Consider the following 18,342-nt stretch of genomic DNA (forward strand, 5'->3'; position numbering starts at 1 on the left):
TGCGCATCTTTGCTTGCCAATAACAACGAATATCACTACAACACATTATGCGTTTCATGAGTACACAGAAAATTGTGCGATTTTGCGTATCCATACACTACACAAGTGTGAATACAGCTTGAAAGTTATTTTAAGGGTTCCTCCATGTTCAAAGGCTCTATCACACCTTGCACACCGCTCTTCGGTCTCTAAAGAAGCTTGCCAGACCGGAAAGTCCTGTTTATTCTGCAAGCTAACCTCCCCTGACCTGTCCTATGCTCGCAGCTCGCAGGCTCTGGGTCCTCTGCAGCTGGCCATAGACTGGATGCAGCATCGCCCAATAAAGGACACCAGGCTCAGTCCAATCAAAGGCATGCTTGCAGGGCTGGCAGATGTGTGTGCAGAGTCCGCCCCTTCCATGACAAGGAAGGCTGGAAGGAAGAACAGAGGCAGTGCTCATTAGTCCCAGCTCCTTCCCAGAGACAAGTGTCGGCATTGTTCCTCCCCACCATCAGACATCCATCGGCTGCAGCAGGTAGAGAGGAGGAGGAGGAGGCGCAGCATCAGCATCACAGACACTCATCATCAATATGGCCTCAGGTGTCCTGCTCTGGTTCTGGAATGAGAGGTTCTGGCTGCCGCACAATGTCACCTGGGCGGATCTGAAGAACACGGACGAGGCGACTTTCCCCCAGGCGGAGGACCTCTATCTGGCCATCCCGCTGGCGGTCTGCATCTTCATGATCCGACTCTTCTTCGAGAGGTAAGAGGGACCCCATCTGTATTATACCGGAGTGCAGGGGAGTCCCATCCCGATACCGGAGTGCCGGGAGCCCCAGCCTGATACCGGAGTGCAGGGAGCCCCAACCTGATACCGGAGTGCCAGGAGCCCCAACCTGATACCGGAGTGCCAGGAGCCATCCCTGTATTATACTGGAGTGCAGGGAGCCCCAGCCTGATATCGGAGTGCCAGGAGCCATCCCTGTATTATACCGGAGTGCAGGGAGCCCCATCTTGATACCGGAGTGCAGGGAGCCCCAGCCTAATATAAGAGTGCAGGGAGCCCCAGCCCGGTACCGGAGTGCAGGGAGCCCCAGCCCGGTACCGGAGTGCAGGGAGCCCCAGCCCGATACCGGAGTGCCGGGAGCCCCATCCTGATAGCGGAGTGCCAGGAGCCATCCCTGTATTATACCAGAGTGCCGGGAGCCCCAGCCTGATACCGGAGTGCAGGGAGACCCATCCTGATAGTGTACAGGAGAGCAGGGAGACCCATCCTGATAGTGTACAGGAGTGCAGGGAGCCCCATCCTGATAGTGTACCGGAGTGCAGGGGGCCCAGTCCTGATAGTATACCGGAGTGCAGGGAGCTCTGTCATGATAGTGTATAGGAGGGCAGGGAGCCCCGTCATGATACTGTACAGGAATGCAGAGGGCCCCATCCTGATACAGGAGTGCAGGGAGCCCCATCCTGATACAGGAGTGCAGGGAGCCCCATCCTGATACAGGAGTGCAGGGAGCCCCATCCTGATAGTATACCGGAGTGCAGGAAGCCCTATCCTGATAAAGTGCCGGCGTTCTGGGAGCCCCATCCTGATAATGTACTGGAATGTAGGGAGCCCTATCCTGATAGTAAACTGGAGTGCAGGGAGCCCAAATACTGAACACTGCACCAGCATTCCTCTAATGTCTGCATTTCCAGGGACAATCTCTTGCGCTGTCTGCACTTTTAGGGATGATGTCTTGTGTGGACTGTTTGCTTTTACAGAGGCAACTTCTTGTGTAGGCCTCCTGATTTCTAGGCATAAAGTATTTTATGGGTTATGTGCTTCTGATTTCTAAGGACAATTTCTTGTATGGGTGGCCTGGCTCTAATTTGCAGGAACAATTTATTTTATGGGCTGTCTTCTCCTCATTTCCAGAGACAATGTCTTGTATAGACTGCCTGCATTCCCAGGGACAGTGGTTTGTGTGGGATGTCCGCTCCTGATTTCCAGGGACAGTGTCTTGTATGGACTGTCTGCTGCTGCTTTCCAGGGAGAATGTTATGTATTAGCTGCCTTCTTCTGATTTCTAGGGACAATGTCTTGTACAGACTGCTTGCCTCTCATTTCCAAGAAAACTGTCTTGTATGGGCTATCTGCATTTCAATGAACAATTTCTTTTATGGGATGTCTGCACATCATCTACATGGACAATGTCTAGTATAGGCTGTCTGCATTTCCAGGGACATTGGTCTGTTTGGACTGTCTGCTGCTGATTTCCAGGGACAATGTTATGTGTTGGCTGCCTGCTTCTGAATTCCAGGGACAATATCTTGTATGGACTGTCTGCCTCTGATTTCCAGAGACAATGACTTGTATGGGTTATATGCATCTCCAGGGACAATTTATTGTATCGGGTGCCAGCTTTTTCCAAGGACTGTGTTTTGTATGGACCATCTACATTTCCAGGGACAGTTTTGTGTATAAGCTGCCAGCCTCTGCTTTCCAGTGACAGCTTCTTGTATGGGCTGTGAGCCTCTGATTTCCAGGGACAATGTCTTGCATGGGTTATATGCATTTCCAGGGACTATTTCTTGTATGGCCTGCCAGCTTTTTCCAAGGACTGTGTTCTGTATGGACTGTCTAGCTGTCTAGATATCCAGGGACAGTTTTGTGTATAAGCTGCCAGCCTCTGCTTTCCTTGGACAGCTTCTTGTATGGACTGCATGCCTCTGATTTCTAGGGACAATGTTTTTAAAAGAGCTGTCTTTCCTGATTTCCAGGGGACAATTTCTTGGATAGACTGTCTGCCTCTTATTTCCAGGGACAAATTCTGGTGTTCAGGGTTATCCTGAGACTTTTGTTCTTGGAAGTGTTGTTTGCAGTACTGATCATTACTGTCCCTCCGGTAAGTGATCCCTACGGCATTACAAATAATTATATTGGCATCAGTTTCTGGTAAATACTTTTGGAGAGAATACCAAACTTTCTATATCTCGGGGGGTACACAGGAGCACAGGGGGGATCTTCTTTCTTTATTTTTTTATAGGTTTTTAGTCAAGAAGACAAATGTTGATATATTTAAATGTTCTATATATAATCTTTATATAAACATTTCCACAATTTTATACTGTAGATGTTTATGTATTTTTATATATGTGTATATATATATATAAAACATTTCTACAGTTTTATAGTGTACATGTTTATGTATACTGTACACATGTTTTTTATATATATATATATATATATATATATATATATATATATATATAAACATTTCTACAATTTTATACTGTAGATGTTTATGTATACTGTACACATAGTTTTATATATATATATATATATAAACATTTATACATTTTTCTGCTGTAGATGTTTATGTATACTGTACACATGTTTATGTATTTGTAAACATTTCTACATGTTTCAAAACCCACTTGTGTTTGAAAAGAACCAACCAGATCCCCATGGATCTCACAGATACATTGTTGCACTGGGGTTGTAGAGGAACAATAAAACAAGGAAAAAATAGACCCAGAGCTAGGCTAGGGACCTTGGCAAGTCCTAATTTCTACTCTTTTTAAATGATATATGAGGATTGCAGCAGGAGAAGTGAGGATTCTAATCCAGCTCGTGTAAAATTCAATTGCAAAAATGATGTTGGAAAAATGTGAACTCCGTCCAATCTGGCAACTGTTACAAGTCCCAGATGAATAAAAGTGGTTATTTGGGGATTCAGCCCTCCAGCATTCACCCACAAGTCAAATATCAGTTTGGTTGAGCTGCCCCTTTAATATTTCTTGAGGATGTCCATTATGTGTTGGGATTGTGCTGAGAGCCAAATGTCCCTGGAATGGTTTTTATATTTTGGCGTCAGTGGAGGTCCACTAGGAAACAGCTGCAGTGCTGATTACAGAGAGTTGCAGGTTGCTTGCCCCACACTGTAGAAGTTGTACAGGTAGGTGTGTTTCTGTGGCTGCGTTCCTAGTAGGCCATTCTTTTACACAGTACTGTGTTTTTATAGCCCTTGGCTGTCAGTATACCATTGGTTTGTAACCCTAAAAATAAAAAGATGTACTGTATCTCATACCTGATATAATGAGGACCCCCCATGAGTGTTTCCCAGACTCTTTAGGGTCCAACTCACCTAATTTTACAGTGTCTGACACTTTGATTAATAAAACATTTAATTACTAAGGCAGCCCATACATTTACTATTTTTTTTTGTTCAACCTGTGAATTTATCAAAAAAAAGGATCCAATTCCCTCATTCACATATCCAAGGTGGATTACTCTCGATGTGCTATGGTGTTTTGACAGCAAGGTGCCTTCCTCACTGTCAGAATACAATGATCAGTGCTGCCGGCTAAAGCCCGTGGCACTGATCAGTCAGGAAAACCTGACAGGCTGGTTGTACAGAAGTCAGTCATTAGATTGACTTCTGTACAACCAGGATGCCCATACATGGATCAAAATTTAGCCGGTCCCTGCTGAACTGGTCAACTTTTGATCCATGTATGGCCAGTTTAGGTCTAGAGGTGTAACAGTACAGGCTGTGGGGCCAGCAGCAAAATAATTTCAGCTCTAATAAGCCGGGAACTCTGATTCCTCCTGCATTGAGTTGTATTGTAACTGTATTGTCTGCCCTCATGCTGTAAAGCGCTTTGAAAACTGTTGCCACTATACAAATCCTACAAAATAATAATAGCAATAATAATTAAAGGACCCGTGGCTTTCCAAAGTTCATAGTATGGTTTTCCCTCTCTGTGTTGCTTTCCACCATTCAAGAACAGTCTTCTAACCTGAAAACATACTCATAGCTCCCATGAGAAGGGACTGAACTCTATATGCAGAACATCTGACTTTCTGAAGTGCGATACCAACTACTGTTGCTTCTTACCTGAATTATTGAGCTGTCAGACTATAATCCCCCCCCCCCCCATAATGTTAGGCTCTTTAAGAGATACATGGTCAGCTATCGATCTAGTTATGACCTTGATTAAGGAGAACCTGTCAGTACAAAAATGCTTAGGCATTACTGCCTACTTGTGCTTGAAGATGCAATCGCCATTGCTGTTATCCTAATTCTTGCTTCAAGTTTAAAGAGATGGGCACAGTGACAGTGTCTGCACATAGCTCACCCCCCCCCCCCCCATGCCCGATGCACGTACTGTATATTTGTGCAGCCAATCTTTCTTACCATGAGGGATGAACTCAGGTGTGTCTGGAGCCTAGTCCAAACCCGTCGGAGCCATCCTGCCAGGAAGCTGTCACTGTGCCTTGCCAATTGTAAGTAGCCAAAGCATTCCAAGCCCCGCAGCTGCACATATATACACTTCCTATATACACTATACTGCCAAAAGTATTGGGACGCCTGCCTTTATATGCACATGAACTGTAATGGCATCCCAGTCTTAGTCCGTAGGGTTCAATATTGAGTTGGCCCACCCTTTGCAGCTATAATAGCTTCAACTCTTCTGGGAAGGTTGACCACAAGGTTTAGGAGTGTGTCTATGGGAATGTTTGACCATTCTTCCAGAAGTGCATTTGTGAGGTTAGGCACTGATGTCGGATGAGAAGGCCTGGCTTGCAATCTCCGCTCTAATTCATCGAAAAGGTGTTCTATCGGGTTGAGGCCATGATTTTGTACAGACCAGTCAAGATCTTCCACCCCAAACTCACTCATCCATGTCTTTATGGACCTTGCTTTGTGCACTGGTGTGCAGTCATGTTGGAATAGGAAGGGGCCATCCCCAAACTGTTCCCACAAAGTTGGGAGCATGAAATTGTCCAAAATGTCTTGGTATGCTGACGCCTTAAGAGCTCCCCTCACAGGAACTAAGGGACCAAGCTCAACCCCTGAAAAACAACCCCACACCATAATCCCCCCTCCACCAAACTTTACACTTGGCACAATGCAGTCAGGCAAGTACCATTCTCCTGGCAACCGCCAAACTCAGACACATCCATCGGATTGCCAGAGAGAGAAGCGTGATTCATTACTCCAGAGAACACGTCTCCACTGCTCTAGAGTCCATTGGTGGTGTACTTTACACCACTGCATCCGACGCTTTGCATTGCACTTGGTGATGTAATGTAAGGCTTGGATGCAGCTGCTCGGCTTTGGAAACCCATTCCATGAAGCTCTCTATGCACTGTTGTGCTAATCTGAAGGTCAAATGAAGTTTGGAGGTCTTTAGCTCTTGACTCCTCAGACAGTTGGTGACTTCTGCTCACTGTGCGCTTGAGCATGTGATGACCCCACTCTGTCATTTTACATGGCCTTCCACTTCATGGCTGAGTTGCTGTTGTTCCCAATTGCTTTCACTTTGTTAAAATACTCCCTCCTAGATTGTAAGTTCCAAGGAGCAGGGCCCTCAAATTCCTCTTGTATTGAACTGTATTGTTGCTGTATTGTCTCCCGTTATATTGTAAAGCACTGAACAAACTGTTGGCGCTATATAAATCCTGTATAATAATAATAATAATAATAATAAAATACCATTTGACCGTGAAATATTTAGTAGCAAGGACATTTCACGGATGGACTTATTGCACAGGTGGCAACCTATCAGATAGGAGATGGCCTCTCCTATGTGACAGCACTCTGGCCTAAGTAGGCAATCACCAGTCCATAACATATAGGGTGCATATAGGGTTGTGCCACAACATAATTTTCCTGTCTAAGCTCTGACACCTGTCAGCCCTGGAGCCTAGACTGGTGGGAATGTTGCTGCTGCGGTGGAGTTTTGCTGGGTAAGTATTCAGGGTGGGAAGTGCAGCTATAAAAAGACACTAGGGGTTATTTACTAAAACTGCCTGGTGCAAAATCTGTTGCAGCTCTACATGGAAAACAATCAGCTTCCAGGTTTTATTGTCAAAGCTTAACTGAACAAGCTGACGTTAGAAGCTGATTGGCCACCATGCACAGTTTTACCAGATTGTGAGTGCTCAAGCTTTAGTAAATCCCCCCTACTGCCTTCCCTGAGTGGCCAAAGTGACAGTGTCACTTTAATAAATTACTCACCTACAAGAAAGTATACAAGATACATACAGTATATGCAGGATAGTTGCTCTGGCTTCTCTGACTTTGTGTTCAGTAACTTGCTAGGTAGTAAGCAAGGCTGAATGAATACCAAAGGGATAACAGGTGCATGGTGTGGCAGTCCATGTATGTTTGATGAGTTCCAAATGGGCAGGGGTAAGGGTAGACCAGTAGGCACTAAGGGCAAGCTGCGTAGGAGCGAAGCATAACTCTGCAGAAGGGAAACAAAGAAACACAGCACCTCTAAGTGTGTACTGTGAAGGTATTTAATTGAAAGATAAGTAGTAACTCACATCATATGCAGCATAGATGGTGAAGCCACCAGAGTCTCCAAGATGTCCAGGACCAGCACGTGTGGCATCATCAAACTGCGACGCGTTTCCGAGCTTGCGCGGGACGAGTGGAGTCCAGGCGTGCTCTTTCATCAGGCAGCCCTGCCATCTATGCTGCATATGCACAGCATCATCTGCTGGCAGACACCTTGGAGATTCCACCAGACTTACCATCCATGTTGCACATGCACAGCACCACCTGCTGGCAAACTTAATCGATCTCCTCTCTGGATCAGTCACACAACATCTGGCTATAGACGTCTCACCTTCTTACCCATGAGCCTGTTTTTATATTCTAAGATGTGAGTTACTACTTATCTTTCTATTAAATACCTTCACAGTACACACTTAGAGGCGCTGTGTTTCTTTGTTTCCCCAGCAAGCAAGGATGAAGATGACAGCCACAGAGCTTGAACCTTTTAAACCAAGTCAGTAAACTGCTTCCATGTGTCTCCTCTGTAGGGTTATAGTACATTGATAATTTATTTTCGCAAGAAATAAAACCACCTGTCATAACCTATAACAGCAAGCTTTTCCCCTTTACCAGATCCCAGCCAGCACTGTGCATAAATATGACCTGTTACATAAATTCCTGAGGGCTGCGATTAAGCAATTGTGCAACTGGCTAGTCATTTGTGATTGACCTCCTGGTGACTCATATATCTACATGGTCAGTGGACAATTACAGGTGAATAAAAGGCAATATTCATCCATACAGAATGACATTCAAAAATCAAAGTGTGGTTCTCAGTCCCTTTTGATGTTGCCTGTGTATATGGCTTGTGCATGTATAGAGTGTCAGTAGTATTTGATTTGACCAATGTGAATAAACCAAGTAAATCAATGTTTGCCATGTGTTGTTGCACCAAAGAGCTAACAGTCTAATTACAGAGCCTTCAGCATGCACATCTGACCAGGTGGTGAAGCAGAGTTTGCAGTCTGTACTGGGGAAGAGTATGTGGAGAATATGTTTGGCTGTTACTTCCAGCTTATTCTTATTGTAATATGACAGATCTCACTGTGGGGTCAGATAATCTATCTCCGCTTTCTACAGATTGTGCTATTACTGTCAGTAGGAGGTGAGATTTGCTTGGGAGTCCTCAGCAATACTGAATTTAACAGAGGTCATCTTCGTGTCTCCTTTGATGTTGCTAATCTGGAGAGGAAAATAAAAGCCACTACAAAGGATTCCTTTTTGCGCAGTCATTGGCACAGGCAGAGTTAAAGCCAAATGCCATATCATTAGAATACCAGCTAATTGTTTTTTGCAGATCTGCCATAATTAATCAGATGGATATCCTTGAAAGGAATGATTCTGTGGAGCACGAGGGAAGAGGCTTGTTGCATTTCTTAAAATGTCTTGGCATGCATTACAGTTTTCACAGAGGGCTGTGGAAAAGATGACCAGCCCTTGTTTGATGCATCAGTATGGCCCTGGAGAATGGACTATCTACGGAACATCTTGTCTTATGTGTAGGTGATAAGACCCTCCCTATTCTCTTTCAATAAATAGCCTATTCAGCTGCTGTAGTTTCTGTAGCAACAATCTGAACTGACATTTTTATTTCTTACTTATACTTCCAAATTTTCATTCTTTTCATTAACTTAGAGCTTAATAAAGGACAAGTTATTTAATTTTGACTTACATAGTTTCTTTAAAGTATATTTGTAATTTTACAGAGAAAAAAGTATACTGCAATTAAGAAAGGGGAGATGGGATGAGACTTGGAACTGTTCTTAAACAACAATTCTTTAAAGAGGAAAGGAACTCTGGGAAAAAAGGGAGGCAGAGAATGAAGGACTAGTCTCCAGTACTGCCTATAGTCTCCCTGTGGTTGTTCTTTGCCCTTTATTGACTTACTATGCCTTGTTCTACACTGTATCTTTGTGCGGAGATGACCATTTTGGTACAGGCAGGGCCTTGCTTCCCCATGCCAGAACCTTCAGCAAGGAGAAGAGTGAGCAGCACAGTAATGACATCATCAAATCCCACTCCAAGTCTCGTAAAGCTAGCAGTCAGTGCCTTAGATATCACACTATAGATATACAGCTGTGAGACACAGGAGTCCCTAGGAACACTCACATGCTATGAAGGCTATTTTCAGGCCTCATGCACACATGATGTTTCAAACACTGCTTTTGGAGGTGTTTTATATTTTTTTTCTGCCTCAAAATGCCCCTCTGTAGGCTATATGTCTATGCACACATAGGAATTTACAGGCTTTTAGAGGCAGGGGCGTTGAAAGGCAGGGGAAAAAACCCCAGAGCCAGCATATTTAGGAGAGGATGTTTTATCACTAAAAATGCTTGATGCACCTAAACACATGCAAATGCAGTCAAACGCATATTAATGCTAGGTGCGTCAAGTGCTTTAGCGGTCATTCATTTCAATGGCAAGAATAAATTAACATTTATTTTTTACACTGCTTTTCTCCTGGTGTTTAGAAGAGCTGGGCAAACACCCAGTATGCATGAGGCCTTATGAGGTATTACAGAAAAAAGGCTCCAGGGCTTAGTGACGTCATCGCGCATCAACCAGGAACTGACTGGAATTACAGGTTTTCATGCTGCTAAAGGCTGCGACATATTAACGACATATTATTGATGTGGTTTACCTGTGTGCACTGAGGAGTATGGGCAGATTTTAATGTGAGTGTGGTTTTAAAGCTTTTAAATAAATGTAGTTTTAAGCAGTACACACTATGTGGTATGTTTTTGTTTGCCTTGAGTGGTGGGGCTGATTTTGCACCCCGGAAAAAAGCTTTATATGACATTTTATAATATACAGGTCATTCTTTTAAGGTGAGAGCACATCTACACTGGTGGTGAAGGAGAAGGAGAGTGAATCACTGGAGATACCACACAGAGTGAATGGAAGATTTATAAGACATGGAGTTGATTTTCATTTTGGACAGCACAGTTGGACAATAATTATTTTTCTTGGCACATGGGATTGATTTTTATTGTTTTTTTGGATTACACTATTGGACTGTGATATTTTTTGTTTTTTCACAAACACATTTTATATCTGGTGTATTGGGTTTACATGTGAGTAGTGCTACACTTTTTTACTCGCCAACAGTGCCGACTATGCCCATCAATTCCGCCCCCTTCTCCATTCATAAAAGCTGTACTATAGCTTCCAGGAAATGAAAAGTGGTTTATGAATGGATGATGGGGGGATGAATGAAAGGTCTGTCTACTCCATTCATAGAGCACGTTTCAGTAAAGCTATAGTCTTCCATTCTATGAATGGAAGACAGGGGTGGAAAGGGCGGGCATAGACAAATGCCTATGACCGGTCCAGTGATTATATTAACCTTTGCAGCACTGAAAGATTACAGCTGCAAGGGTTTGGGGGTGGAGGGTGGGGACTGAGGACTTCAGATTTCAACCAGGACAGTCAGCACCAACACATGAAGCAATTCTTATTAAATGTAAGTACCATCCCTTTGAATAAATTTAGACTTCTACTCTTTTCCTGCCCAGGCCAATTTTCAGCTTTTAGTGCTGTCGCACTTTGAATGACAATTGTGCAATCATGCAACACTGTACCCATATGAAATCATTCTTTTCACACAAATAGAGCTTTCCTTTAGTGGTATTTAATCACCACTGGGTGTTTTATTTTTTGCTAAACAAATAAAAAAAGACAGAAGATTTTGAAAAATAAAATGTTTTTCTTTGTTTCTATTATAACATTTTGCATACAGGTAATTTTTCTCCTTCGCTGATGTACATTGATGAGGCTGCACTGAAAGGCACTGATAGCCAGCACTGTTGAGCATTGATAGGTAGCATTGATGGGCACTGATAGGCTGCACTGATGAAGCAGTACTGGTGGGCATTGATCAGGAGGCACTGATGAGGCTGCACTGATACGCGGCAGTGATGGGCACTGATAGGCGGCAATTATGGGCACTGATAGGCATCACTGATGGGTACTAATACTCAGCACTGAAGTGCACTGATAGGTGGCACTGACTGGTAGCACTAATAGGCGGCATTGATGGGCACAGTTTGGCAGCACTGCTGGGAATAGATTGGCAGCACTGCTGGGAACTGAAGAGCAGCACTGTTGGGCACTGATGGGCACTTTTGGGGCTGCACTGATAATAAGCGTTGATTTCTCCTTTCACAGTTGCCGGTTATCGACAGTACTTTCCTCACGCTGTGACAGTGTGAGGAAAGTACTGCTGATAACTGGCAAGTGTATTTACATGGTGATCAGCTGTGATTGGATACAGCTAATCATGTGGTAAAAGGCCGCTGTGATTGGCCCTTTACCTTGTCATTTGACCAGCTGTGTCCAAAGGACACAGAGAGCGCTGAGTGTGTATCGCTGTGGGCGTGCAGGGGGTGCAGTTCTGGGATAGCATCATATGACACTCTCCCAGAACTGGACGACTGCGCTGTAACACAGAGCAATCACAAAGAGCGCGGGTGCGTGCCGCTGGGGGTGAGCGGTGGATGAAACCAATCCCAGAACTGGATAACCGCGCTGTAGCCAGCATTCAGCTATAGCATGGTCAAGAAGTGGTTAAAGGGGATTTGAACTATACTATGATATAGGGAATATCTAGAAATGTTAATTATGCCTGAGCTGTACCCTGAAAAGAAATCTATCTTTTGTCTTGAATCCATTCTTTAAGAAATCACTGTGTAATTGCTGTCACATCGGGTTGCCTAGGCACTTCTGTGCCTTTAGTCTGTGGGTGGAGCTCCACTTTAACATTTCTAGATATTTCATATAAGACAGCAGAACTTTACTTTTTGAGTTCAGTTCAATGTGAAATATGAATGCCATCTCATTGAATTTCTATTCTCTCAATATCCTTTTTTACAAGCTTTACCAACCTCACTACAGCCATACGTTTATGGATGGCGGAATGGTGGACTTTTCTTTTATAAACACCACAAAATAAATTGCCTGCAGGTGCCCATTGCGCCCATCAATGACTGTGATGCTGCAATTAAACAGTTGAGTGACTCTGTATAATATGGTTGCTGTTACCAATCACAGCGATCATAAATACAACTGCTATTATAGCATTCCTCCCCCTTCTCTGCTGTAAGAGGAAATAGTAGTATTCAATGGTTATGAAATGAATGAATGGATCAGCTGCTAAGCCATTCAGTATTTTTCCCTGATTATAAAGTCAGTATTTATTACTGTACAGTTCACTTTCAAATTTTAAAATAAATACATAAATGTACTTTTTTATACTTAGCACCTGTTTTCAAATGCTGACCATTCTGGTCCAGGCATTGCTGATAATGCAAAACAATAGAATCACAAACATTGAAAATAACTTTGCTATTTGGGTGTATCCTGTTTCAATGGCTACTCTTAATTCATGGGGCCACACCATCTTGTTGGAAATAAAAGTCCTCATCTCCAAAATCTTCTTGAATACGTGGCATGACAGATCCCAGCAGCAAGTTCAAGTAAACTGCACCAATTGCAGTACCATCAAAAAAGAATGGCCCATTTAAGATGCTCCCCTTTAATGTGCAGATTCTGAGGTGCCCAGTAAATGCAATTGTGGTGGTTAAAGGAGAAGTATAGGTAAAGCTTTCTTGTCTATACTTCTGTGAATCACAGGAGTACAGTTAGCTCTGCAATCCTGTGACCCATTTTCATCCGACAGCAGGCTGGAGCCTGCTGTCGGCTGACGTCACAGAACTGGTCCAGGCCCTGAAAAGATCCTGACCATATGGTTGGGATCCACCCAGAACCCTGGACCGACACCTGGTTCAGCCGGGCAATAGGGGATCATGGGGCCCCTGGGTCCTTGCCTAAACTCAAAAAGCCTATAAAAAAGGTAGCAGGGGCATTTCATGGGGCCCCCTACTGACCCAGGGCCCTCAGGCAGTGCCCGAGTGCTCGAATGGTCAGTCCGCTCCTGCTCTCAGCGACCTGCCAAGAGTCTGATCCAGCCCTCCTGCCCCTCTGCAGGGGATGGGGCAGAGCAGAGAGCCAGAGACTGACAGTCCTGGATCTCTGATCAGAGGGGGGAGAACTGAACGATCATGGTCTTTGATCACTCTGTTCTTTGTGCATACTTCTCTTTTAATTGAACCAGATGCTAAGTATAAAAATGTACATTTATATATTTTATTTTCAAATTTGAAAGTGAACTGTGCAGTAATAAATACTGATGTTGTAATTATTAAAATTTTGTAATGTGTATACTTTTTTGGGGGGGACTCCCTGTATTACAGCACTGAAAGCTAAAACACTGCCTGGTAATGAAAGGGTACTACAGGCTGGTACTCAAGTGGTTAAAATCAATTCTAACTTGAGATTTAAGGACCAAGGTAATTTTGATGTTTTATTCCATGTTTTTCCCATGATTACTTTTCTCAGATTCTCTTGGTTGAATTTTACTGCAGCTTTATCATCTGTTTCTACCTTCTATTGTTCTTTTCAATGGATTTTAGTAGAACTAGGACATGTATGGCAAAAACCAAGACAAGCTGCTTCAGAACTAACAAGTGCTAATAAGAACACTAATAATAGGAGTACTAATTCAGTTTTGGGCACCAATGCACAAAAAGAACATTGGGGAACCGGAGAAAGTACAGAGAAGGGCAAACAAACTGATAAGAGGCAGGGAAGAGCTCACCTATGAGGAAATATTAGAGGAACTGAATTTATTCTCTCTTGAGAAGAGGAGATTAAGAGGGGATATGATCAACATGTATAAATACATCAGTGGTTTATATAGTGAACTCGGTGTAGAGTTATTCACCCTGAGCTCATCACAGAGGACAAGGGGGCAGTGTATAGGAAAATAAATGTAATCTCCAAATATGGAAAGGTTTCTTCACAGTAAAAGCTGTGAAAATGTGGAATAGACTCCCTCAAGAATTGGTTCTGGCCAGTTCCGTGGATTGCTTTAAAAAAGGCCTGGAATCTTTCCTAGATACACAGAATGTAACTGGATACTAACAGTTATAGGTAAAGTTGATCCAGGGAATATCCGATTCCCTCTTGGGGGATCAGGTAGGAATTGTTTTCCCTGCAGGAGCAAATTGGATCATGCTTTGCTGGATTTTTTTGCCTTCCTCTGGATCAACTGTGGGTATAGGATTATAATTTTTTTTTTTTTTTTTTTTTAATGGTTGAACTAGATGGACTTTTGTTTTTTTTGGCCAGACTAACTATGTAACTATGTAACACCTTTTTCTCCCACACTGTTCCTGCTTCTCATTCCCTACATTTCCATCCCAGACACCTTGTTCCACAATGCATCATCCTTCAGTTCTAACTATCCAGCAATTTGCACACATTGGCTTCCTGAATAAAGAACAAGTCAGAGTAGCTAATTTATCGCAAAGTGCGCAAACATGGCTTTCATGCCACCACTGCTCTAACAGTTCATTATCTGTCACCTGTTTTTTTTTTTATTTTTTATTTGAAAAAGTAATAAAACTTGATCATACTCTCCATAAAACATTGAACTCTTAGTTTATAGTTCTATATTAACATCCTACTATTTTCTGAATCCAATATTTCTCCAGGAACTTACACCAACCCTTAATGAACTTTCCATTACCTGACTGAGGATTCTCACACATATTACTGTAAAACTCCAATATAATATACAGTTGCAAGAAAAAGTATGTGAACCCCTTGGGATTACGTGGAGTTTTGCATGAATTGGGCATAAAATGTTCTCTGAACGTCATATAAGTCACAACAATAGAAGAACACAGTCTGCTGAACTTAATACTACACAAACATTAGATGTTGCCATGGTTTAATTGCACATAACATGTAAACATTCACAGTGCAGGGAGGAAAAAGTATGTGAGGCCCTAGCTTAATGACTTCTCCCAGAGCTAATTGGAGCCAGGAGTGAGCCAACCTTGACTCCAATCAGTGTGATGATATTGGATGTGTTGCTGACAGCTGTCCTGCCCTTAAAAAACACACACCTGTTTTGGGTTTACTGGTTTCAAGAAGCACTGTCTGATGTGAACCATGCCTCACAGAAAAGAGCTCTCAGAAGACCTACGATCAAGAATTGTTGACTTGCATGAAGCTGGAAAGGGTTACAAAAGTATCTCCAAAAGCCTTGATGTTCATGTGTCCATGGTAAGACAGACTGTCTACAAATGGAGAAAGTTTAGCACTGTTGCTACTCTCTCTAGGCTTGGTTGTCCTGTAAAAATGACTGCAAGAGCACAGCGCAGAATGCTGCATGAGGTTAAGAAGAATCCCAGAGTGTCAGCTAAAGACCTACAGAAATCTCTGGCACATGCTAACATTTTTGTTGACACATCTACAAGAAGGAAAACATTAAACAAGAATGGAGTACATGGGAGGACACCACGGAGGAAGCCATTGCTGTCCAAAAAGAAGATTGCAGCACATTTGAAGTTTGCAAAAGAGCACCTGGATGTTCCACAGCACTACTGGCAAAATATACTGTGGACAGATGAAACCAAGATTGGGTTGTTTGGGAAGAACACACAACACTATGTGTGGAGAAAAAAAGGCACAGCACACCAACATCAAAACCTCATCCCCACTGTAAAACATGGCGGAGGGAGCATCATGGTTTGGAGTTGCTTTGCTGCCTCAGGGCCTGGACGGATTGTTGTCATTGATGAGAAAATGAATTCCAGAGTTTATCAAGACATTTTGCAGGAAAACGTACGACCATCTGTCCGCCAACTGAAGCTCCGCAGAGGATGGGTGATGCAACAGGACAATGATCCAAAGCATACAAGTAATTCAACAAAACAATGGCTGCAACAGCACAGAATATGCCTTCTGGGGTGGCCCAGTCAGAGTCCTGACCTCAACCCGATTGAAATGCTGTTGCATGACCTTAAGAGAGCGATTCACACCAGACATCCCAAGAATATTGCTACACTGAAACAGTTTTGTGAAGAGGAGTGGTCCAAAATGACTCCAGATCATTGTGCAGGTCTGATCTGCAACTGCAGGAAACGTTTGGTTGAGGTTATTGCTGCCAAAGGAGGGTCAACCAGTTATTAAGTCCAAAGGTTCACATACTTTTTTCTCACTGCACTGTGAATGTTTACATGTTATGTGCAATTAAACCATGGCAACATCTAATGTTTGTGTAGTATTATGTTCAGCTGACTGTGTTCTTCTATTGTTGTGACTTAGATGACGTTCAGAGCACATTTTATGCCCAATTCATGCAAAACTCCACGTAATCCCAAGGGGTTCACATACTTTTTCTTGCAACTGTAATGAGACAAATGCTTCTGTACATCCATGCCTTGAGGGGGACCTTTTTTCAACCACCTACTCAATATAATTTTCAAGTCCACCAGCACTGAAATTATTATTACATCCTTATCAGGAACTAGAATTAGATACCAAAACTTTATTTTCTCAAAGAGGAGTACAACCTGTTGTTTCAGTTTAGTTTCCCAAATCACTCAGCTAATTCTTGGCAACATTTTTAAGCTTGTAGCATTCATATATCATATGATTTAAGTCAGGAGATAATGAACCACGTTGAAAACATCTAATATCTCCCCTTACATTATATATTTTAATGGAGAGGTATACTATGTTCATTATCTCAAATCAGTGCCTATAATCTTACCGATCCTGTCCTTCAGACACAAAATCATCTATTTCTTTTATATTAGAGAAGCACTTACTTCCCTTACCACTTCAATTTGTTAATGTTCTTTTCTAGAAAATGTGTCCAATGTGGCTCAATTTCTTGTAGCTCAAACTCTCTTCTTGTGTCCTGGTTGATAAAGTACTTCAATGATGAAGTGGACATCTTTAACTATATATGATTTATTCATTTTCTCTTTGGGGCAAACTCATAATGCTTTGCTCGGTACATTATGTCCAAAACTAGTCATTTCAGATAGCTAACATCTTCATGTTCATTCTCATTGAATTTCTTAGCTGAGATTATTCTGGTCTTGTTTATTTTTGCCTCAGATTTGTTGATGAACATGATTTTTCCCTTCTCTTTTCCTTTCTTAATTCTTCCTTCTTACTCGCCTTTTTTTCTTTTCTGCAGACTAAAAAGACAAACCAGTGAAATAGTTCATTTAGGCAGCTACCATTAACAATGGAACAGGGTTGGTGACTTGCAGCTATGTGCGTCATAGCAGTAGACCCTCTGAATCCTATATCATGGTTATACATCCATAGTCATACATCCTCTTATAAAGCCCTGCCCTCATTCAGTCATCAGCATAAGCACTTTATTATCACTTATGACTGTATTATTTTCCGTGTATGATCTTCCTTGATGGGCTTTGCAAAGTGTCATTTGCAACCAAAAATTGGTCTTTTTATGTTTCTCCCGTTGTTAAGGTCTCATAGTTCAGCTCTTCTACTTTATGTTGAGAGGGGGCAAGAGGCTCTTGTTCGGATCACCTCTGCCCTAAATACAAAGAAATATGTAAGCTCTTTGACATGCTTCTCATTACAGCAGAATTCTTCAATCCCCTCCCCCTAGTTAGCAGGTTTTGTCATCTTTGTTGCTATTCTACTTTTATACCTTTACAATAACATTAAGCTTATTGAGACCTACCTTTGTAATGATTGGCCACAGTGTTGGCCTATTTTTGTATGTCTTTTATGATGTTATTCTTTGAAAACAATAAAACACATTGAAAGTAAAAAATGGAAAGGCTGCCAGGTCACTGCTGTCAGTGAAAACAGGGTGAGCTCAACTGCTATGAGGTACGAACAGGGAGCTGAACTGTTGAGAGAACAGACATAAAGGACTTTGAGGATGATCTTATCCACAGTATTTGCAGCTACAGGGGTCAGTGAAGGCTTGTTTTCAAGCTATTTTACTGCATTTTTAAGCATGTTTTTCAGTATGTAAATACTTGACTGTCCATAGCACGGCCATATATTATCTTTAGGTCTACATGCTACCTGTAGGCTTTTTCAGTCAGCTGTCTTTAGAGAGAGTATATTTCCAAACAAGGCAGTTCTGCAGAAACGAAGAAGTAGCATCTAGAGTTAAGCTTTTTAT

General features: G+C 42.5%; 1 protein-coding gene across 1 annotated transcript in view; it reads left to right on the plus strand.

The window, feature by feature from the left end:
* The first annotated feature begins 349 nt into the window (after positions 1–349).
* CERS6 (ceramide synthase 6) overlaps positions 350–18,342 on the plus strand; it is a 316,537-nt gene continuing 298,544 nt past the window's right edge. Inside the window, exon 1 of the mRNA XM_089660323.1 lies at positions 350–742. Within this exon, the coding sequence (XP_089516449.1) occupies positions 570–742 (173 nt within the window). The 5' untranslated portion in view covers positions 350–569. The remainder of the gene's footprint in view (positions 743–18,342) is intronic.

The sequence above is a fragment of the Staurois parvus genome, unplaced genomic scaffold, assembly GCF_062004578.1.
Source record: "Staurois parvus isolate SC_StPar_1 unplaced genomic scaffold, SC_StPar_1.0 ptg000031l, whole genome shotgun sequence".
NCBI lineage: Eukaryota > Metazoa > Chordata > Amphibia > Anura > Ranidae > Staurois > Staurois parvus.